At 38.8% G+C, this 23,621-nt stretch overlaps 1 protein-coding gene across 5 annotated transcripts in view; it reads left to right on the top strand.

The window, feature by feature from the left end:
- DIAPH2 (diaphanous related formin 2) overlaps positions 1–23,621 on the top strand; it is a 947,390-nt gene that overhangs the window by 717,620 nt on the left and 206,149 nt on the right. For all 5 annotated transcript variants that reach the window (XM_033201830.1, XM_033201829.1, XM_033201828.1 and 2 more), the window contains one exon: positions 14,612–14,747. In XM_033201830.1, coding sequence (XP_033057721.1) covers positions 14,612–14,747 — 136 coding nt within the window. The remainder of the gene's footprint in view (positions 1–14,611; positions 14,748–23,621) is intronic.

The following is a 23,621-nucleotide window of genomic DNA, read 5'->3' as shown; positions in this document are numbered from 1 at the left end:
GGTTCCTGGGGACAAGCTACACCTTCATGAAATAGTTTTAAGGAAGCTATTGACCAAGTTTCTATTTCACAGAGGCCAGTAGACAAGATGTGGGCTTAAAAACCTGACAGCTTTTAGTGAGGCATAAGGAAGTATTTCCTTTTCGAGGAGGTTAAGTATCAGAAGAGGTTCCTGAGGGAGGTCATGGAACCCTATCCACAGGCAGAAAATGAGAGCAAGCATTTCTCTAGAGCCCTTCCTGTTCTGTGAGTCTATAATTCTACTTGTCAAGGTAATTTGATATTCTTATCCAAGTCTCTAAGGTGCTTTTGCCACCACCTAAATTGGTCTCATCAAAAACCTTATTGATTGTGCTGCCTCTCCCATCTTCTAAGATGGTGACAGTATTAAGGCAGTAAACTCAGATCTCAGACCTGTCACATACCACCTGTTTTGTCATTTCCCTCCACCCATACCTCCCCAATATGTTTTTCTTTAAAATATTGTTACCAGTCTCTTTAGAATTTCATTCTGTTCCTTTGGTTCAAAAAAATTATAATTTCCTATAGTCACTTAAAGCGCTTCGTAGATTTTAATCAACAGAGGTCTACGTTGGCATATTGAGCTCAGTTGTTTATCCTTACCAGATGGAGAGAAATATTCTCAAATACCTACTAAGAAAAATATGTCTGCAGAAACCTGCAGCATTAGAAAACCTTTTCCTTGCTGCAGATTGCAGATTAACTTCTAGCTAATCAGAGTTCAGCATTCTAATGGACTGTGACGGGAGAGACAGTTTTTACCGCAACTTCAGATCACATGTTTCTGCAGTTGTAAGGCAAATTTTAAAAGGCCTTGGGGATCACAGCCAGCCTTCATTATCGGTGCGTGACCGCTTTGTAACCAACTGCAACTTTAATATCCAAGGAGATTTGCACATAACAGTCTTTTTTCTTTCTTCTTGTTTTTAATAATTTACCTTTGAGATTCTCTTCACCACCATGCTGGTGTGCAGAGATCTGTTTGTCTGTCAAACCTACAGATATGTAGCGCATGTGAAAGCTACATTAATTTTTTATTTGTTTCCTAAGGAGGCTGAACAATAAGCTGGTTTTGCTGAATACAAGAGGGCTACTTCAGTGAACACATACTTGAATTCACTTCAGCTGGCTCCCTCACCTGCAGCACGGCAGTTTCTCCTATGATTCTCCCCTCTGCCAAAAGGGAGTCACCTATGCAAATAAACTCAAGGAACTTTTTGTATAAACCATGCACTGAACCTGAGAGGGTTTTGTCTGAAACCAAAAGATTACTAGAAAAGCTGTGTAAGGCCGGGCGTGATGGCTCAGGCCTGTAATCCCAGCACTTTGGGAGGCCAAGGTGGGTGGATCCAGCCTGACCAACATGGAGAAACCCTGTCTCTACTAAAGAACTACAAAAAAAATTAGCTGGGCGTGGTGTCACGCGCCTGTAGTCCCAGCTACTCAGGAGGCTGAGGCAGGAGAATTGCTTGAACCCAGGAGGCAGAGGTTGCGGTGAGCTGAGATTCCGCCACTGTACTCCAGCCTGGGCAACAAGAGCGAAACTCCGTCTCAAAACAAAACAAAAAAAAGAAAAGCTGTGTAACACTGTGTGTGGATCCTGCAAGTATCTCATTCAAAACAAATGCCTCATTTTCAAAATTAGAACACTTCTTTTCTTTTAACCTTGGAGGCTCTATGTAAACACTAATCTCTACACAAGTGAATTTCCTCAGCGGAATATTGAGCTATGTCAGTGTGACAAATGTCATGGATATCGGGTCTCTGAAATGCAAAGCACTGGCATTTTTAAGAAAATAAATGTAGATGTCAGTGAACCATAACCTATAGATGATTAGAAAGACACTTACCATTCGAAGTGGATAATGTTTTCTTCAAGGCTGCTAAGATTTTCTACAATAAAGAAATATGAGGTGCGTAGGGAACTATGTGTGGAGACGTTCTTGGTAATTTAATGTTTTGAAAACTCCCGGGCTGAAAACGATTATTATGTAAATCAACTAGCTCCAGCTGCTAATTCTTAGAATATGGAAAGAGTATCTAAAGTTTAACTAGATTTTGACCTTTTGTGTTATGAAGACTACAATAGGGAAGAAAGAATTAGGAAGTTTGTTAGGGGGTTATTTTTTAAGGTGGTCAGGGAAGGCCTCACTCATAAGGCAGACATTCAAGCAGAGACTTGAGGGAGATACTTTTTTTTTTTTTTGAGACGAAGTTTCGCTCTCGTTGCCCAGGCTGGAGTGCAGTGGTGCGATCTCGGCTCACCGCAACCTCTGCCTCCCAGGTTCAAGAGATTCTCCTGCCTCAGCCTCCTGTGTAGCTGGGATTACAGGCATGTGCCACCACGCCCAGCTAATTTTGTATTTTTAGTAGAGATGGTGGTCCGGCTGGTCTCGAACTCCCGACCTCAGGTGATCCTCCCGCCTCAGCCTCCCAAAGTGCTGGGATTACAGGCATGAGCCACCGCACCCGGCCTGAGGGAGATACTTAAGAGCAGAAGGAACGCAAATGTAAAGATAAGGAGCGAGGGAGACCAACGAGGGCTGGAAGAGAATAGCTGAGGAAGAGATGAAGACAGAAAGAGGTAGTAGGAGGTCAGATCACATAAGGCTTTATATGGTATTGGAAGCGCCATTTTTTTTTCAACTATGAGTCGGAATAGATGGCCTCACTGCCAGAAAAAAAAGAAGGGACAGAGATGAGGACAGGGCTTTAGGGGAAGGTGAAAATTAAAGGTGGGACAGGGAAGTATAGTCTAGAAAGGATATAGAGGGAATGCAATGCTGTCTATAAGAAGAAATGAACATAGTACCTCAGGAATCAAAGAGGGAAAAAATTTCTATTTCGTTTAGTTTAGCAGATTACCTATGGTCTGTTATACTTCTGTGATTCATACCATATTTACACAGGTAATAAGCATGCCTTTGATCCCTGTCTAACTACAGTATCAATACATTTGTTCAGTTTCTGTTACTGAGGCACCTAACTACTTGAGCAAGCTAATCAAGGTTTCAATTACCCCAGTGAGAAAGAAGTTCTTCTTCTCTGTTGCAATCATAGTTGATTGGTTGATGAAGTATTTATGAGATCTTTCATAAGAGGAACTTTAAAGGTCACTTGTACCATAATAAGTGGAAATCGCTGGGAAAGAAAAAGTTTAGCAGTATTATAGTGCTGATAAAATCTTCAGAGGTACGGACTCTCAGAGTCTAGTTACTGCAGCTGAAAATTCTTTGCCCTGAGCATTTGTCATGACTCCTTCAATCCAATATGCCCTTTAAACGCAGTGAAACTATAGAAAAGGAATATCTAATGTTGTTGGGTGTTAATTAAAGAGTAGGCTTCCTTCCTTTCGTTAATGGAAAGCCTTAATTTGTCTTCAGTTGCAGCTGAAAATTCTAAAGAACCATTTCCACCATCTTATGTAGGTCTTTTTCTCTAATGATCAGGTTGTTCAATTCCTTGTTCAGATGTTGAAAAACTCATCTTGGCTCACACTGTATCTTCCCATTTGTAACCTGATGTGATCATTCTCAAATGGGAGTGAAAAAGACCTGTACAACTATATGAGTCCTGCTTTACTTTTGATATTCTTTAAGGTTTTCACCCACCTTTACTATAATAACAAATAAGGACCACAGCCCAAGCTACAAATCAGTTAGAGGTAACATACATTGGGATCTGTGTTTCCTATCACCTCTTTTCTCTTTGGTTCCAGGCCAGTGCAACAAAAGTGTCAATAGTATAGGCCGGGTGTGGTAGCTCACGCCTGTAAATCCCAGCACTTTGGGAGGTTGAGGTGAGTGAATCACCTGAGGTCAGGAGTTTGAGACCAGCCTGACCAACATGGTGAAACTCCATCTCTACTAAAAATACAAAAATTAGCTGGGCGTCGTGGTGGGCACCTGCAATCCCAGCTACTCGGGAGGCTAAGGCAGGAGAATTGCTTGAATCTGGGAGGCGGAGGTTGCAGTGAGCCAAGATCGTGCCATAGCACTCCAGCCTGGGCGACAAGAGCGAAACTCCATCTCAAAAACAAAAAAAAGAAAGAAAGAAAGAAAAAAAAGTGTCAGTAGTAGCCAAAACAATTCAAGCACAGAATATGTTAACTGTATGAAGTAGAGGAAAAGAGAAGGAGAACTTTTAAAAAGAAAAAACTTTTTGGTAAAATGATGAAAAGTTATTGCATCTAGGATTGCCTTTGCTGTTTCATTGTCATGTTCAGGACATCTTTGGGACAGGAAAGGAAACTGCTGCTATAACCCTACCTCGTTCACTGGTCTGGACAACCTGTCCATTGCTACCTATTTTGCCTCCTGTTATGATTGGAATGAAATGAGAACCCCACCAATAAGCAAAAAGTTTCCGCCTTTCATCCTATCTCCTATTTGAAATCCCTCAGTAATGATGTTCCAACACAGCTAACAGCCTCCTGTCAGTAAAGATGGGAAAAGTATAAAAAAGCTTAGCAAGGTCTAGGGTAGGGAACCAAGTGTGGGCTAATTCTCCTGGTCCTTCCATAAACATTGAGGCAGACTAAGTGAATCCCTCATTCTAAGACAAATGTTCCCTAAAGAAATAAAATTAAACTCGTAATTTCCAAAGCAATTGGTCTTATATTGGACTGTGTGCTTATTTTCTCAGTGAGGTAACAGAACTAGAGATGTTAGAAAACAACAACAACAACATTAATTCCCACCCCCCCAAATTCACTACCTTTCCCCAGGAACCTTCAAACCTCAGTTTTTGCTACAGTCCTGTAAGGCATGTTGAAACTTGAGTAGAATGATGCATGAATTTCTTTATTAGTCAAAATAGCACATTAGTATATGATCTTTATTATTTCTTAGATTTGGCAAATATGATATCCTAACACCAAGAATTTTCCCCCAAAACCTCCCGTTGTTCTTTCTATCTCTGTCTTTTTTCTCTTGGCACAGAAAGACAAGTCCTATTATCTGTTCAAAGTTGGTGGCTTAAGAGTGTGTGGGTGTTTTGTTTCTTCAAACTGTTACCTGATATTGCAAGATTTTCATATCAAAAAGAATCCTCCTTCTCCCCAGTGTGCACGCACACATGTGGACATGCTCCTGGGTTGGAGGAAATGGAGTACAGACCTTGAAAAGCATGGGACCTTTGTATTGCCCAAATGTGGAATAGTATCACAATAACCACCACCATTTATTGAACATGTTTTATGTGCCAAGCACTGTTATTAATAGCTTTATATGTGATTCCTCATTAAATCGCAAACCAACACTGTGAAGTACAAGTACAATCATGTGTTGCTTCATGAGAGGGATACAGTCTGAAAAATGCATTGTTGGGTGATTTCATTTTTGTATGAACATGATAGAGTGTCCCTACACGAAGCTAGATGCTATGGGCTACTACACATTTAGACTATACAGTATAGCCTATTGTTCCTCGACTACAAACCTGGGCAGCATGTTACTGTACAGAATACAGTATGTAACACATTGGTAAGTATTTGTGTATCTGAACATCTAAACGGAAGAGGAACAATAAAAATACTATATAAAAAATAAAAATGGTACACCTGTATTAGGGCACTTAACATGAATGCAGCTTAGAAGATTGGAAGTTGCTCTCATCAGACACAAGCACACACATTAGCCTCGGACTACACAGGGTCAGGATCATCAATATCATTGTCTTCCATCTCCATGTCTTATCCCACTGGAAATCTTCAGGGGCAATAACACACATGGAGCTGTCATCTTGTGTGATAAGAATGCCTTCTTCTGGAGGACCTGAAAGACCTGCCCGAGGCCATTTTACAGTTAACTTGTTATAAGTAAGTGTACACTCTAAATGGTAGAAAGTATAGTATAGCAAATACGTAAACCAGTAACATAGTCATTTATTATCCGTATCAAGTACTGTGTATTGTACATCATTGTATGCACTCTACTTTTATAGGACTGGTAACGCAGTAGGTTTGTTTATACCAGCATCACCATAAGTACATGAGTAATGTGTTGGGCTCTGACATTATGATGGCTGTGACCTCACTAGGTGAAAGGAATTTATCAGTTCTGTTATAATCTTATGGGACTGCCTTCATATATGTGGTCCCATCTGTTGTACTAAATGTCATTATGAGATGCATGACTATATTTCACAGATCGGGAAAAGAGGGTTAGTGCAGTTAAGTAAATGGCCCAAGGGCATAAAGCACTATAGTCTCTAGAGGAGCTTGGATTTAAACTAGATCTCCCAACCCCTCAAGGCCATCCTGTGTTCATTAGAAAGTTTGGACTATGGATCCCGACTTAAAATGATCCATATAATGAGGACAATTTCCCATTATTTTTACTCTGGGCATAAAATTACAGGTAAGAAATTTTTTAAAACTCTTATCAAGATGCATAAAATTAGAATTATACTTACCTAGGGAATATGGAAATGGATGTTATTCTGGTCAGGGGTTATTTAATATAAATTTTAAATGTCTTATTTTTAAAAGAGGTGACTGAAATAAATAATTTAAAAATTCTTCAGTGTCTAGCAAAAAAAACCAGAGAAGTTAAAAAAAAAAAAATCTCTAAAAGCATAGTCTGAATTAAAGCTAAGAAAGATACAGTTGCTCAGAGAGTTCAAGATTGAAAATGTGAAAAATATTTAAAAATTAGCTGGGCTTGGCTGGGCACAGTGGCACACACCTACAATCCCAGCACTTTGGGAGGCCAAGGCGGGAGGATCACTTGAGGTCAGGAGTTTGAGACCAGCCTGGCCAACATGGTGAAACCCCGTCTCTACAAAAAATACAAAAATTATTCGGGCGTGGTGTCACACGCCTGTAATCCCAGCTACTCGAGAGGCTCGAGTAGGGGCGGGAGAATCGCTTGAACCCAGGAGGCAGAGTGTGCAGTGAGCTGAGATCAGGCCACTGCACTCCAGCCTGGGTGACAGAGTGAGACTCTGTCTCAAAAAAAAAAACAAACAAAAAAAACACACAAAAAAAGTTTAGCTGGGCTTGATGGTTCAAGTCTGTAATCTCAGCACTTTGGGAGGCCAAGGCAGGAGGATCACTTGACTTCAAGACCAGCCTGAGCAACATAGCTAGGCTCCATCTGTAGAAAGGAAGAAAGGAAGAAAGGAAGGAAGGAAAGGAAGGAAAGGAAAGAAAGGAAAGCAAAAAGAAAGAAAAGAAAGAAACTTTGCCAGGCATGGCAGCTCACACCTATAGTCCCAGCTACTTGAGAGGTTGAAGCAGGAGGATCTCTTGAGCCTAGGAATTCGAGGTTGCAGTAAGCTAAGATTGTACCACTGCACTACAGCCTGGTGACAGAGGGAGACCCTGACTCTAAAGCAAAATGTGGAATTTCCCCTATTTTGTTGAGTTTTCATTAAAACTGCTATCTCAGTGACTCATATTTAGTGTATAAAAAGATTTTTAATATAATACATACCAGGTTTCTTTATATCATTGCCAAATCATTTTTCTCAGTATCATTTTCAAATCCTTCCAACACCCTTGATGAATGAAGAAATACTCCTCAGTGTGATCACGGTATTCCTCTGGCGCCAGAGTTACCAATTTGTTCACCAGGACATTTCTAATTTACATAATTTTATGGTTATGTGACTCTACTATTATACAACTTCTGATACTGTAATGAACTGAAAGTCTTGCCAACTATATTCACACGGGTAACCAGAATGATCCAGAACTCAAAAGAGAAATGAATACATTCCTAGTTTTCTTTTTCTGTTCATGAGTGCCAAGTTACAGTGATATATATGGAATTGTAAAATTACCTTAGATGCCAATAATATGGTACAGTTGAAAATCATATTCAGTGCAGTTAATGAGGGTGGATAGTATCGGGTTGTATATTTCCAGTCATAGATTATGTCCTCATAACTTCCCAAAAAAAGGAGAAAGGGGGTTTGCAAAATAAGTCATTGAAAACAGATGTGGTCATTTGTCTGTCAGTGATTGAATTCTTACTGTTCAAACTTTTAGATGTTTCTGTTATACATGATAATCACAGCTACTATATAATGAGCATTTCCTCTGTACCAGACTCTGTCTTAAGTGTTTTATATAAGCATTATTTCACTTAATCTGTTTAACAATCCTGTGATTTAAGTAGTATCTCGATTCTGCAGATGTGGAAACTCAAGCTCAAAGACATGAACTAACTTGTTCAAGGTCACACGGTTTTTAGGATAAGTGATGGAGCTTTGATTTGAAACCAGATTTTTCTGACTCTGGGATCCTTACTACTAATTGTTTTATTTCTCTGTCCCTGAAATATGCCTTCAGCTTTCAGTGATCTCATGGTGCTTGTAAAGTACTTCAGCAGTCAGCTCTGAAATAGGAAGCCAATAGAAGCAATGGTAGTAAGAAATTGTTTGCTGTGATGGTGGTGGTGGTGGTGGTAGTGGTGGTTTATGTTTTCAAATATCAAGGCAAGGTTGGAAGATGCTTGCTTCATGTAGACCTGACCTGAATGAGGCTGGCATCTGGGTTCCTTGGAATTTTCTGAATCAGTTTCATCCATTTCTTAAGCTTAATTGAAATAAATGAGAGGTCTTAGCATTTACATGAATTTCTTTTTTTTTTTTTTTTTGCATATGACATTTTAGTCTGTAGATCTTATTTGGTAATTATGCATAGCAAGGGAAATAAGATTTGTAATTTATTCACTTTTTTTTTTCAGTAAGGCATTGGAGGTTTCAGCGAGAGATTTAAAATTAGGTTGGTGAATATTTTGTAGTAAATCCTAGATATATTTTTCTTTACATTTTACTCCTTTTGTACCTTTTACCAACTCTTACAAATAGATATGCCAGTAAAACTGAGACTTTTTTCTGTAAACATATTTCTTTTTTTTTTTTGAAACGGAGTCTCACTCTGTCTCCCAGGCTGGAGTACAGTGGCGCCATCTCGGCTCACTGCAAGCTCCGCCTCCCAGGTTCACGCCATTCTCCTGCCTCAGCCTCCCGAGTAGCTGGGACTGCAGGCACCTGCCACCTCGCCCGGCTATTTTTTTTTTTTTGTATTTTTAGTAGAGACGGGGTTTCACTGTGTTAGCCAGGATAGTCTTGATCTCCTGACCTCATGATCCGCCCTCCTCAGCCTCCCAAAGTGCTGGGATTACAGGCGTGAGCCACTGCACCCGGCTGTAAACATATTTCTTATCTTGTATGAGGTTAGTACCAAAACACTTTTTCAATTAGCATCCTTTTAACAGAACACTGTCCCGTACAATGACAGAATCTAATCAGTTGGCATTTCCAACCTTGAGAAATAATGATTAATGCTTACTTGAGAATGACGTTTAAGTACTTATGAGTTAGTGTTTTAAAATGTTTAGCGAGGCTTGACAAGTACAAAGTAATGTTAATCACAGTCAATTATTTAGGGGATTTTCTTAACCTGACCTTAAATTGCTCCTACTGCTTTCGTTCTTTTGATTATTTGATTTTTATTTTGTAAGAATTAGGATGATGAGAATACATCCCATCCCTCAGAATAATTTTTTTCCTCACCAGCTTTTACATTTTTAGAAGGATTAAACAATGTCTTAAAAACTAAAGATTATTGATATGAAACTATCTTTAAGATTTCCCTTTCTCTTTTAAAATTATTTCCTAAGGAAAGAGAATTAAACAAGCATGTATTTTCTATCCCTAATTTCCTAAAGCCAGAGCCAAGTAAAAACACCAAGAGGAATATGTTATTCTTTTCAGCATGAGGCCTTTTCATGAAAACAGCACCAGTGACATCAGGACCAGAATCTTTTTCTAGTCTGTGTTGCTTGAAAAATATATGCCTTTGTAGATGTTTTCATTTACTGTCAATAATGCCGGACCACAGAAATGATTTTTTAAATTCTGTTTTGGCCTCTTAAAGATTACACATGCCATTACAAATTGTGATTGTTTTGTAGTTAAATCTATTCCTGAAACATTTCAGATATAAACTGATAGACCTATTACTTGTTCTGCTTTATCCTTTACTAGATCTACATTCATGTTGTTTTAGCAGTGCCTGTTGCAAGCCTCCCTCTCATATAAAAATTTAATCTCTTGCCTTATTTTCTTCTATCGCAAATTGTATCAGTTTGATTTTTATATGAACTCTTTTTTCAGTTTTAACATATTTTCCAGAAATAATAAATATATGGAGAATGCTACAGAAATAGCATGATTCAAGTTCATGTACAATATAATGCCTATCATAATCTATATCAACATTTCTATTTTCAAAATGTGGTTTTGATTTGGGCATTTCTTTTTGTAATCATTTCTACTGTCTTTATTAGATGATCTTACTCTATCAAAGGATGCTTATAAAAAATCAACACAGTCTTGGGAATTGGACTGCCAGATTTATCAAATGAAAATATAGGAGGATTCCCAGTTGAAGCTGAATTTCAGATAATGGATAATTTTTTAGTATCAATATATCCTAAATATTACATGATTTTTTTCTATTTAAGTATGTTCCAAATATTATGTGAGACATACTTCTACTGATAAAAGTATTCACAGTTTATCTGAAATTTAAATTTAACTGAGAAGCCTGTATTTTATCTGGCAGCTCTATTTGGGGGGCATCATGATAGTGAAAATGAACATAGAGGCTAATGCCAAACAATCCTAAGTGGTTGTGGTTGTGTTACTTAAGAAGCTGTGTAGCTTTGGGTATGTCACTTAGCCTACCTGAACCTAAATTTCATGTATAAAATGGAACAAATAATACCTACTTTGCAGGTTTTCTATAAAGATTACAAAGTATGTATTTAAGACTAGATAATATTTAAAACACCTGGTACGTAGTAGAGTTCCGTTAAAGAGTAGCTGTCATTATCAGAACAAAGAAGAAATACAAACACAAGTAACCAGTGGTTTTTTTCCCTCCATCTTAATAAACTTTTACTGAGGATTCCTAATGGCAGCACTCAGCATCTAAACAACCCATTAGACTGATAATCTAACAGTCCACCCAGATCTTGGTGACTGTTTACCAAATCAGAGATTTGACCACTAATAAAATATATACAAGCATTAGCCTTCTTTCTTTCCTCTGCTACTTGCCTCTTTTCATGTTACTTGCCAAACATCGTGTAGCTTATTAGTATCAGGGCCTGAATATGTGATGCCTTTTCACATTGTTTTTTCCCTTTTGAGTTACAATTTTACTTCCATCCTGTCTTTCTTAGACATCTATTTATTAATGTGATTAATTTTTATCGAGATAATTTACATACCATAAAATTTACCATTGTAATGTATGTAATTCAGTGGTTTGGCCGGGTGCAGTGGTTCACGCCTGTAATCCCAGCACTTTGGGAGGCCAAGGCGGGCTTATCAGTTGAGGTCAGGAGTTTGAGACCAGCCTAACTAACCAACGTGATGAAACCCCTTCTCTCCAAAAAGTACAAAAATTAGCCAGGTGTGGTGGTGCATGCCTGTAATCCCAGCTACTCAGGCGGCTGAGGCAGGAGAATCGCTTGAACCCAGGAGGCGGAGGTTACCGTGAGCCGAGACCACCCATTGCACTCCAGCCTGGGCAACAGAGCGAGACTCCATCTCAAAAAAAAAAAGAAAAGAAAAGAAAAGAAAAGAAAAAATCAGTGGTTTTTAGTATGTCATAAGGCTGTGAAATCATCACCACTATCTTAATTCCAGAACACTTCCATCACCTCCCCACCACCACCCACAAAAGAAACTCCATATTCATTATCAGTTTATTCTCATCCCCCCCTCTTCCACCCTCTCACAACCACTAATCTACTTTCTGTTTCTGTGGATTTGCCTATTCTGGACATTACAAATAAGTGGAATCATACAATATGTGACCTGTATTTGGCTTCTTTCACTTACCATGATGTTTGTGAAGTTCATACATGTTTTAGCATGTATCAGCATTTCATTTCTTTTATGGTGAATATATTTCAATTGTATGGATATATATCACATTTTGTTTATCCCTCCATTGATGGACATTTGGGTTGTTTCTACTTTTTGACTATTAGGAATAATGCTACTATGAACATTCTTGTGCGTGTTTTTGTATGAACATCTATTTTCTTTTGGGTATATATCTAGGTGTGGAATTGTTGGATCATATAGTAACTCTATGTTTAGCATTTTAAAGGATTGCCAGACTGTTTTCCAAAATGGCCACCATTTTACATTTACCCCAGCAATGCACAGGAGTTTCAATTTCTTCACATCCTCACTTATTATCTTTTTTTTTATTTTGAAATTATAGCCCTCCTAGTGGCTATGAAGTGGTACCTCATTGTGGTTTTCATTTGCATTTCCCTAGTGATTAACAATGGTGAGCATCTTTTCATGTGATTATTGTATGTATGTTTATCTCCTTTGGAGAAATATCTATTCAAACTCTTTGCCCATTTTAATTGGTTGTCTTTTTATTGTCAAGTTTTAAGTGCGGCTTATGTATTCTTTTTTTTTTTTTTTTTTTTTTTTTGAGATGGAGTCTCGCTCTGTCGCCCAGGCTGGAGTGCAATGGCACAATCTTGGCACAATCTTGGCTCACTGCAACCTCCGCCTGCCAGGTTCAAACAATTCTCCTGCCTCAGCCTCCCGAGTAGCTGGGACTGCAGGCATGTGCCACCATGCCCAGCTATTTTTTTTTTTTTTTGTATTTTTAGTAGAGACGGGGTTTCACCATACTGGCCAGGCTGGTCTCGAACTCCTGACCTCGTGATCTGCCCACCTCAGCCTCCCAAAGTGCTGGGATTACAGGCATGAGCCACCGCGCCTGGCCCTTCTTATATATTCTTATCAGATACATAATTTGCAAATATTTCCTACCATTCTGGGTTGTCTCTTAATTTCCTTGACAGTGCTTATTGATGGCCAAAAGTTTTTAATTTTGATGAAGCCTTATTTATCTATTTTTTGTTGTTACTTACGCTTTTGATGTTACATCCACATTTTCTTTTCTTCCTTGTACAATAAAACAAACACTAAACCAGTGTTCCCTTCCCGCCTTGTAATTACATAAATGTGTGACCTTAGCCAAGTACTTAAACTCATCAGAATTCAATTTCCACGTCTGTAAAAGGAAGCTTGGTTTAACAGAGTGGACGCTAATTTTTTGTGAACAATTATCTTTATAAAATCCCTTACATGAGTAGTTCTCAGCCTGGGCAAGTTTTTCCTCCATGTAACATTTGACAATTTCTGGAAACATTTCTGGTTATCACAACTGGAGTGGGATCATACTGGCATCTGGCAGTAGAGGCCAGGGATGCTGCTAAACATCCCACAATGCGTAGGACAGCTTCTACCAAGAATTATCTAGCCCAAAGTGACAGTAGTGCCGAGGTTGAGAAACCCTGCTTTAAAATTATGATTCTAGTATGCCAGTTTATTTTTAAGTGGTAGTCTTTGAGTTCGTCTACAATAGCCAGGTGCCTTTGTGCTCCTAGCCTATTGCTATGGAGTCTAAGAGCACAAAAACAATGACAGGAGAAAGGGAGGTACCAGTGAAGGTAAAATAATTTAGATTTTTGTAGGAAGAAATCAATTCTTGCACGTCAGGAGAATTTTGAAAGTGTTTTTAAGGCTATTTTAAGCTACTGTGTCTTTTAACATAAAGAAAAAAATTATTTCCATGTAAACCCCTCCAGGCAAATCCTTGTAGATGTATTCTTGTTATTGAGTCTTTTTCTTTAGGGTTTCTGGAACAAAATAGTTTTTGTGAAATAGTTTGTACACGCTATGAAGTATTTTTAATCAATCATAAAAGAAACAGAGCAACTTGATGGAAGGAGCTTGCAGTTGATATGTCTCTGCATTCGTGATTTATCTGAACTCAAAGGAAGTTGATATTCCAGCTGATCACATTAATTCAGCTTTCTCTAATACCATCTGCTGGAATGTACTCATTCGCCTATGTTCCACAAATAATCTATCCAAAATCAAACAGACGATAGCTTGAAATATGTTTCAGCATTTCTAAATATTTTGGCATGTAAAAAGCTGTCATATTTGAAGATATTTCTTTTCTGTGATAATACTGCTGTTTCATGCCCTGCATGATTAGATGTAATCATTATCACCAGCACCAGGACCACCACCATCACCATCATAGACTAAAATTCCTTGATTATAATATATCAGGATCTATTCTAAGCACTTTATGTTTGTATCATTTTTCCTCACAAAAATCCTATAGTTTTTTTATGAATCTCAATTTTGCAGATAACAGCAAAGTATCCAATAAAGGGGATAAAATACTTGCTGAGTCATATTTCCTTACTAAGTCTTCTCATGTGTCAAACTAGTTCATATTTTAACAATAGATAAAGTATATTTATTGTTAAATCTGTAACATTGATGTCCTTAATTTTCTGACACCCTAGATAATGGCAATTGAAGACTGAGTTATTTCTAAATCTTTTTTCAAGAAGAGATATTTACAATTATTGTCTCTCTTCAAAAGTATATGTATGCACCTTCTGGCTGCTGTAATACCTTCCCATCTCTGCATATTTATACACATTTAAAACTGTAAAATTCTCCATTATATAAGTAATGGAAAGGTTTTTGTTTAACTTTGTTTATATGTATAGGAAGCAGTGAGAGAAAACAATAAGAGAAGAGAAATGGAAGAGAAGACCAGGAGAGCAAAACTTGCGAAAGAGAAAGCTGAACAAGAAAAGTTAGAACGCCAGAAGAAAAAGAAACAACTCATTGACATAAACAAAGGTATGAAAAAATTTCCAATTTTTATAAAAATGCAAAAAGTGCAAAATAATTGCAGTTATTTATTTTTGGATTATAAGGCACATTTTCATAGAAAATTCACAATCGTATTAGTTACTTGTGCCAAATTTCTCTCATGATGCTATCTGTATTTCGTATATCCCTACATTGAGCATTCAGGATTTTTAATAACCAACGCAAGATGTTATTTTGTTGAGATAGTGTTTTTCTCCCTACTTTTCTTTTTTTTTTTTTTTTTTTTTTTTTGAGACGGAGTCTCGCTCTGTTGCCCGGACTGGAGTGCAGTGGCCGGATCTCAGCTCACTGCAAGCTCCGCCTCCCGGGTTCACGCCATTCTCCTGCCTCAGCCTCCCGAGTAGCTGGGACTACAGGCGCCAGCCATCTCGCCCGGCTAGTTTTTGTATTTTTAGTAGAGACGGGGTTTCACCGTGTTAGCCAGGATGGTCTCGATCTCCTGACCTCGTGATCCGCCCATCTCGGCCTCCCAAAGTGCTGGGATTACAGGCTTGAGCCACCGCGCCCGGCCTCTCCCTACTTTTCTTACCATAGTATATTATATTCTGGATGAGGCAGTGGGGAGGGAAGAAGAGGGTGAGATGAAATGTGAAAAACTGGTATGGGGAGATAAGCCTTAGCTTTTAACTTCATTTTGTTGGCACATGTCTGTTGACAGTGCAGTAATATTTAACAGTCTTTCTTGGAGGCTTGAACATTTTAAGTCCTAAGAGATATTGACAGCACTATTACAAGTTGAATAAAATAGGGAAAGGCATCTTGCACAGCTATGAACCTAAGCACAAGATGCTGGTATGTCTATATAGTTTAAAGTAAGTTGTTTGAGGCCAGGCACAGTGGCTCATGCATGTAATCCCAGCACTTTGGGAGGCCGAGGCGGGAGGTTCGCTTGAGGTCATGAGTTCAAGACCAGTCTGGCCAACAGGGTGAAACCCCATCTCTACCAAAAATACAAAAATTAGTCAGGCATGGTGGCAGGCACCTGTAATCCCAACTGCCCAGGAGGCTGAGGTGAGAGGATTGTTTGAAACTGGGGGGCGGAGGCTACAGTGAGCCAAGATCGTGCCACTGTACTCCAGCCTGGGCGACAGAGCGAGACTCTATCTCAAATAAATAAATAAATAAATAAATAAAGTTAGTTGTTTTATTGGTTAGCAAGAGTGACTGTATATTGTTGGTGAGTTGTTTGGTTTGGTTGGTTTACTTTCTGAAGAAGAGAGGGCAAAAAAAGAAAGTGATTGGTATCAGGTATCTGCACACTGAAAATTTAAGAATAAAAAAGCATGCGTAGATAGCCTTGTCACCTGAGGTTTAGAGAATTTACAAACAAAACAAAATCTGAAACAGATACAAGGTAATATGATTAATATGGACCATGTATTACTGAAGATAACAATAGTAAAAATTGCAAGCACTCTATAATATTGACCGTATGCCAAGCATGGTTGTAAGACTTTTACGTATTTATTTATTTATTTTTTTGAGTCAGAGTCTAGCTCTGTCGCCCAGGCAGGAGTGCAGTGGCACGATCTCGGCTCACTGCAACCTCTGCCTTCTGGGTTCAAGTGATTGTCCTGCCTCAGCCTGCCAAGTAGCTGGGATTACAGGCACCTGCCACTACACCCAGCTAATTTTTGTATTTTTGGTAGAGACGGGGTTTCACTGTGTTGGCCAGGCTGGTCTTGAACTCCTGACCTTGTGATCCATCTGCCTCGGCCTCCCAAAGTGCCGGGATTCCAAGCGTGAGCCACTGCGCCCAGCACTTTTACATATTTTAAGTCAATCCTCACAACATCTCTATGAGGTAGGTATTATCATCTCATTTTACAGATAGAAAACTGAGGCTAATAGAAATTAAGGAACTTGGCCAAGGTCACACAAATAGGAAGTACTAGCACCAAGATTAGAATCCAAGTTGTCTCACTATAGAATCTTTCATTTACCTATGCCATTGTCAGGAGAAAATGATAACAACAACAACTAACATATAGCACTTGCTACTTACCAAGAGCTATTCTTGGAATTTTGTATTTAGGAGCCAATTTAATCCTCATAGAACCCTATTAGGAAAGTACTACTATCTCATTTTAAAATGACAAAACTGGGGAACAGAGAAGTTAAGTAACTTGCCCAAGGTCACACAGATAGTGAGAGGTAGAATTAAGATTTGAACCCAGGCAGTGTGTAACCAGAGTTAATTATTATTATGTATTTTTAAGTATAATTATTAATTATAACAATCATTATCAAGTATTTTGCAGTAATGTCTCTTAATGTCTAATTTTCTAAGGTAATGTCCATACCGTTAAGTTTAGTCTCCGTACTTTTAAAATATATAAACATTTTCAGGAATTGACTATAGTTTGTATATTCTACCCAGGAAGCAAATATAACATTTTAACAGAAGAAAAACAGTAATATTATGTAAAAAGCTATGTTAAAATAGAATAGTATCAACATAATTTAGCAAACAAACTTCGTAATTAGAATCAGGAAAACTGGTCATGACTGCAGTCACTCTATTAGGAGCTAAGCACTAGAGTACAGCATGGCAATATGTATTTACAGGAAGTTACCATTGAGAAAGTGAAGAAGTCAGTAGAAAAGTTCTGAAGGTGGCTGGGCACAGTGGCTCACGCCTGTAGTCCCAGCACTTTGGGAGGCTGAGGTGGGCGGATCACGAGGTCAGGAGTTCGAGACCAGCCTGGCTAATATGGTGACACCCCGTCTCTACTAAAAATACAAAAATTAGCCAGGCGTGGTGGTACGCACCTGTAGTCCCAGCTACTCGGGAGGCTGAGGCAGAAGAATCGCTTGAACCTGGGAGGCAGAGTTGCAGTGAGCTGAGATCATACTGCTGCACTCCAGTCTGGGTGACAGAACAAGACTCTGTCTCAAAAAAAAAAAAAAAGTTCTGAAAGTTAGCTCCTTTATGTGCAGGGAGTAGTAGTTGCGGAAGAGACTGGAAGAGATAGTAGGGGACAGGGGACAGATTGTGAGCTCTCTTTCTTTTTTTTTTTTTTTAATTATACTTTAAGTTCTGCAGTACCCTTATAGAACGTGCAGTTTTGTTACATAGGTATACACATGCCATGGTAGTTTGCTGCACCCATCAACCCATCATCTATTTCTCCTAATGGTATCTTTCTTTCTTTTCTGCTATGCCAAGGGTCTTTCCCTGAAAGCTATGGGAAGCCTGTGAATGTTTATAAACTGGAAAGTGATGTACATAGTCAGGTTTCTTAGATCATTTTATTTTGTTTTTTTTTTTGGGTTTTTTTTTTTTTTTTAAGACAGGGTCTCACTGTCTCCCAGGCTGAAGTGCAGTGCCATGATCTCAGCTCACTGCAACCTCCCAGCCAGAAAGGTCATTTTGACAGAAGCAGAAAGAATGTATTGGTAGGGGAAAGCCCTAAGGAAATAGAGGTTATGAGGATATTGTCATAATCCTGACAAGAGATGATGGTGGCCTGAACTAATACAGTGACAGTGAGATTTAAAAAGCAGCAAGGGGTATATTAGTCAGAGTTATTTTGAGAAACAGAACTAGTAAGATGTGTGTGTTTACAAACGCATGCACACACACACGGATTTATGGAATTGGTTCGAGTGATTGTAGAAACTGGCAGGTTTAAATTCTGCAAGGCAGGAGGACAGGCTAGAGTCCCAGAGGAAAGCCAGTGCTACAGTTCAAGTCTGAAAACCATCTGCTGCAGAATTCTCTCTTGCTTGGGGGATGTCAGTCTTTTTGTTCTAGTCAGACCCTCAACTGATTGGACGAGGCCCACCCACAGCATGGAGTACAAACCGCTTTACCCAAAGTTCACTGATTTAAATGTTGATCTCATCCAAAAACACCCTCACAGAAACATCCAAATAATGTTTGACCAAATATCTGGACATTGTGGGCCGCCAAGTTGACATATAAAATTAACCATCATGAGAGGGTGTTAAAGGATAGAATTGACAGGTGCTGATGATTGATTGGGTGTGTAAATCAAAGAAGGCAAGTGTTAAAGAAGATGGTACACTTGACAGAGAAAGCAAATTCAGGAAGAGAGCAGATTTTCTCAGGAGAGTTACAATGACTGGTATCATTTTAAACATGTTTAGTTTTCAGATACCTTGTAAATATGGAAAATGCCTAAGAAGCCATATGGTATATGTGATTGTGAAACTCAGCAAAGAAGTCTAAACTAACCATATCAGCTTGGGGATCATTGGTTTTTATTTGAAGATTAAAGTTACAGTGTACTAGTTTGCCAGGGCTTCCATAAGAATATGCCACAAGCTAGGTGCTTCAAACAACAGATATACGTTGTCTGACAGTTCTGGAGCCTAGAAGGCCAAGATCAAGGTGTCAGCAGGGTCCTGCTTCTTTTGAAGAGTCTACGGTAGGATCTGTGCCAGGCCTCTCTCCTAGATTCTTGTAGTGTCTTGCTTTGTCGCAGCGTAACTTCAACCTTCACATGGCATTCTCCCTGTGTGCCTATCTGTCTTTTCACATGGTGTTTATTTATAAAATACCAGTGATATTGAATTAGTGGCCCACCCTACTCCAGTATAACCTCCTCTTAATTATTTTTATTTTGTTTCTTTAGAAATGGGGTCTCACTCTGTCACCCAGGCTGGAATACAGAGATGTGATCATAGCTCACTGCAGCCTCAAACTCCTAGGCAGAAGCAATCCTCCTCCCTCAGCCTCCCATGTAGCTGGGACTACAGGTGTATGCTACCATGCCCAGCTGCTCTTAGTTACTGGGTTTTTATTCCCCCCCTAAAATAAACATTTAGAACAATCACCTCTTAATTACATACTTCAACTTACAGCATGTGTATTTGAATGGGATCACCAGGGTAAAGTATAAATCAGAGGTTCTGAAACTATTTGATCTCAGAACCCATTTATACTAAAAATCATTGAGGACCCCAAATGCCTTTTGTTTATGTAAGTTGTTTATATTGACATTTATCATATTAGAGTTAAAACTGAGATAATTTTAAAATTCTCGATTGATTGATTCAATTAAAATAATATAGTAAACCTTTTCATGTTAAAATAAATAACCTTTTAAATGAAAGCTACCTATATTTTCCAAAACAAAAAAAGAATTAGAAAAGAAAAAATGAGTGTCATAAATCTCTTCACAGTCTGACTTAATAAGACAGCTTCATTCTCATACCTACTTTTCTATTCAATCTGATTCAATATCATTCTTCATATCATTCTTCATGTAACTTCATTCTCATGTAACTTCTGGAAAACTTCACGATACACTCAGGAAAGAATGAGAAATAGAAAGGCAAAAAATTATCAGTATTATTATGAAAAGTTTTCACCTTGCAAATCCTTGAAATGATCTTGAGGGGCCTCCAGGAGTCCCGCGCCCACTCCAGCAATGCTGGAGTGAACAATGAAAAGAATAAGCGGTTAAAAAGGGAGCCTATCAGCTGAGTGCAGTGGCTCACACCTGTAATGCCAGCACTTTGGGTGTCCGAGGCGGGGGGATCATGAGGTCAGGAGTTCAAGACCAGCCTGGCCAAGATGGTGAAACTAAAAATACAAAAATTAGCTGGGCGTGGTGGCAGGTGCCTGTAATCCCAGCTACTCGGGAGGCTGAGGCGGAGAATTGCTTGAACCCAGCGGGCAGAAGTTGCAGTGAGCCGAGATCACACCACTGCACTCCAGCCTGGGCTACAGAGCAAGACTCCGTCTCAAAAAACAAAACATTGAGCCTATCCAGTTTTGTTCTGAGAATGTAATCTTTCTCCACACTACAGTGATTCCTACCCTCCTCCGAGTATTTATTAACCTTTCACTGTTCTCCTAAAAATGTGTCTATAACAGACAAAGAAAGGTCTTATTTTGATTGTGTCTAGTTGTTATAGGACCAACAGTTTGTATGCCTGCTGCACAGTAACAGACCATACCCTGAGACATCTGGGATGCAGCAGAGAAAGACATTAATGATTGCAGGGCACCAAGAAAAGAATGGGAGGAGACCCTCAAATCCATCTCCTCAAGGAGTTTTGGGCTGGGATGTTTAAGTGGATCTTGGAGAGCAGGGGGCTGGAAAATTAGAGTCATTGATTGACCAGGGCAAGGGGGATGAAATCATCAGGATGTGGAAACTGCATTATTTGGTGAGTCAGCTTCTTGTGGGATCCTTCAGACCAGCTGACGTCAGTAGTTTCATTGGTACGCAGCACTGAAAGAATAGCTCAAATGGAAAGCTTAATGTTTTATAATGTTCAAGTTGTTATCTACACAGCAGTTAAGGGGAACTATAATCTTGTAACAGGGTCTGTGTGATTCTGAAGCAATAAGTACCGAACAACTATGAGGAAGCAGGTCAAGCAGGTCAGAGAGCAAGCTGACTTAATGATTAACACTGAATCACTGAATGTGCTACAAGCTTGGTTTATCTTCCTTTCTTTCTTCTTTTTTTTTTTTCTTGAGACAGGGTCTCACTTTGTTGCCAACACTGGAGTGCAGTGGCGCAGTCTCGTCTTGCTGCAGTCTCCACCTCTTGGGCTCAACCAATCCTCCCACCTCAGCCTCCCCAGTAACTGGGACTATAGGCACACAGCACCATGCCCAGCTAATTTTTGTATTTTTTGTAGATGAGGGGTTTCGCCATGTCGCCCAGGCTGGTCTTGGACTCCTGGGATCAAGTGATCTTCTTTGGCCTCCCAAAGTACTGGGATTATAGGCATGAGTCACTGTGCCTGGCCTATTTTCTTTCTTTTCTTTTCTTTTCTTCTTTCTTTTTTTTTTTTTTTTTTGAGGCGGAGTCTCGCTCTGGTCGCCCGGACTGGAGTGCAGTGGCCAGATCTCAGCTCACTGCAAGCTCCGCCTCCTGGTTTCCGCCATTCTCCTGCCTCAGCCTCCCAAGTAGCTGGGACTACAGGCGCCCGCCACCTCGCCGGCTAGTTTTTGTATTTTTAGTAGAGACGGGTTTCACCGTATTAGCCAGGATGGTCTCGATCTCCTGACCTCGTGATCCGCCCGTCTCGGCCTCCCAAAGTGCTGGGATTACAGGCTTGAGCCACCGCGCCCGGCCTTCTTTTCTTCTTTCTTTCTTTCTTTCTTTTTTTCTTCTTTCTTTCTTTCTTCTTTCTTCTTTCTTTCTTCTTGTTCTTTTCTTTTTCTTCTTCTTTCTTTTCTTTTCTTCTTTCTTTGCTTTTTCTTCTTTCTTTTCTTTTCTTTCTTTCTCTTTCTTCTTTCTATTCTTTTTTCTTTCTTTCTTGTTCTTTCTTGTTCTTTTCTTTTTTTTTTTGAGATGGAGTCTTGCTCTGTTATCAAGGCTGGAGTGCAGTGGCGCAATCTCAGCTCACTACAACCTCTGCCTCCTGAGTTCAAGTGATTCTCCTGTCTCAGCCTTCCAAGTAGCTGGGATTACAGGTGTGAGGCACCACTCCCGGCCTTGGCCTATTTTCATTTCTTTCCCTCCTTTCTTCCCTGATTAATTTTTTAATTTTTATAAGGATGGTTTCATAGTCTGTATGTATTTTCATTTACTAATATTTAGTTAATTACCTCTTCAAATGTCATTGAGACCGTAAGATAAATATCCAAATAAGTTTTTATCATATGCTCAGCTAAGTGATTTGAGCATGAAAAATAAATTTTTAAAAATTGTATTTATTTTTTATGTGTTAGTACCATAGCTCTATTTACATATCAATCAAATAGTAAACTACGTTAGCTTCTTGACTCATGGCCCATGTGTTACAAATATTATTATCATTTATTGTAATGTTACTTTATTCTTGGACTATATGTCCTTGGTACTTATAAATATGTTTCAAAAACAGATCCTTCTATTGCAACTGTGTAGTTTTAATTATGAAAATGAAAAGATGCAGGAAAGAAAGAATAAGATAATAGAGTTGGGTGTCTGTCAATAGAGCTTACTGTCTGAGTTTCTCAGAGAGTGTCTTATGAAAGATGCTGTTATCAACTAGATGGAAGGCAGTTGTGAGCCTTCTGAGAGCTGGGAGGAATCATGATGGAGACACATCATATGTGAATCCATGGGGTGTGAAAGCCTATGGAAGGCATGAGTGAGGTGTCATCAGAAAGTGATTTATAGAACTTTAAATATGTCCAATTAGAACATTGTAATCTTATCTTCCATCGAAAGAGAGATGATATGGAACATTTCATTGCCATTGTGAGGTATGTAATATATAGTACCTAGAGGTATTTCATGCATGGGACCAGAGATACATACCATTGGAGCCATAGGATCTTACCTATAACAAAAGTAGAGAGTCCATTGGGTGAAGTAAGTCACATTGGAAATTACAAATAACTTTTTAAAAGTGTACACTCTCTGTAAAGCTTCTATTTCCTATCAATGTAGCAAAGGACAAACACTTCTCCCCCACTTTTTTTTTTTTTTTTTTACACATCTATTACTTAGTAGATGTAACTTAGCAAAGTGAGGTGTATTATATGGCATACAAAATTATGTACATTCATCAAGGAGAAATATTTGAGGATTTAATTATTCAGAAAAATAGTAGGATAAAGCAAACACAAAAGATTATTTCTGTAATCTAGATATGATCAACTGAGCTCAGAATTAAGTAAAGATATGGAAGCCAAGCAGCCAGAGAATTATATCTTTCAAGTTAAATCCATAAAATAATACCATGTGCCAAGACTATATTTTGAGAGAATTGGAGATCAGAAGGCAAAGTCCATGATAAGAAACAGTTATTTTAATTGTAAAGAAGAAAATAGATATGATTAAATATTAAAGAGACAGGCATTTTATAAACATTAAGTGATATTACTAAAACTTTTAATTCTGTGTGTTCACAAGTGAAGAT

The sequence above is a fragment of the Trachypithecus francoisi genome, unplaced genomic scaffold (assembly GCF_009764315.1).
Source record: "Trachypithecus francoisi isolate TF-2019V2 unplaced genomic scaffold, Tfra_2.0 Lachesis_group6, whole genome shotgun sequence".
In the NCBI taxonomy this organism is placed as follows: domain Eukaryota; kingdom Metazoa; phylum Chordata; class Mammalia; order Primates; family Cercopithecidae; genus Trachypithecus; species Trachypithecus francoisi.
This window is presented reverse-complemented; position numbering and strand designations above follow the sequence as displayed.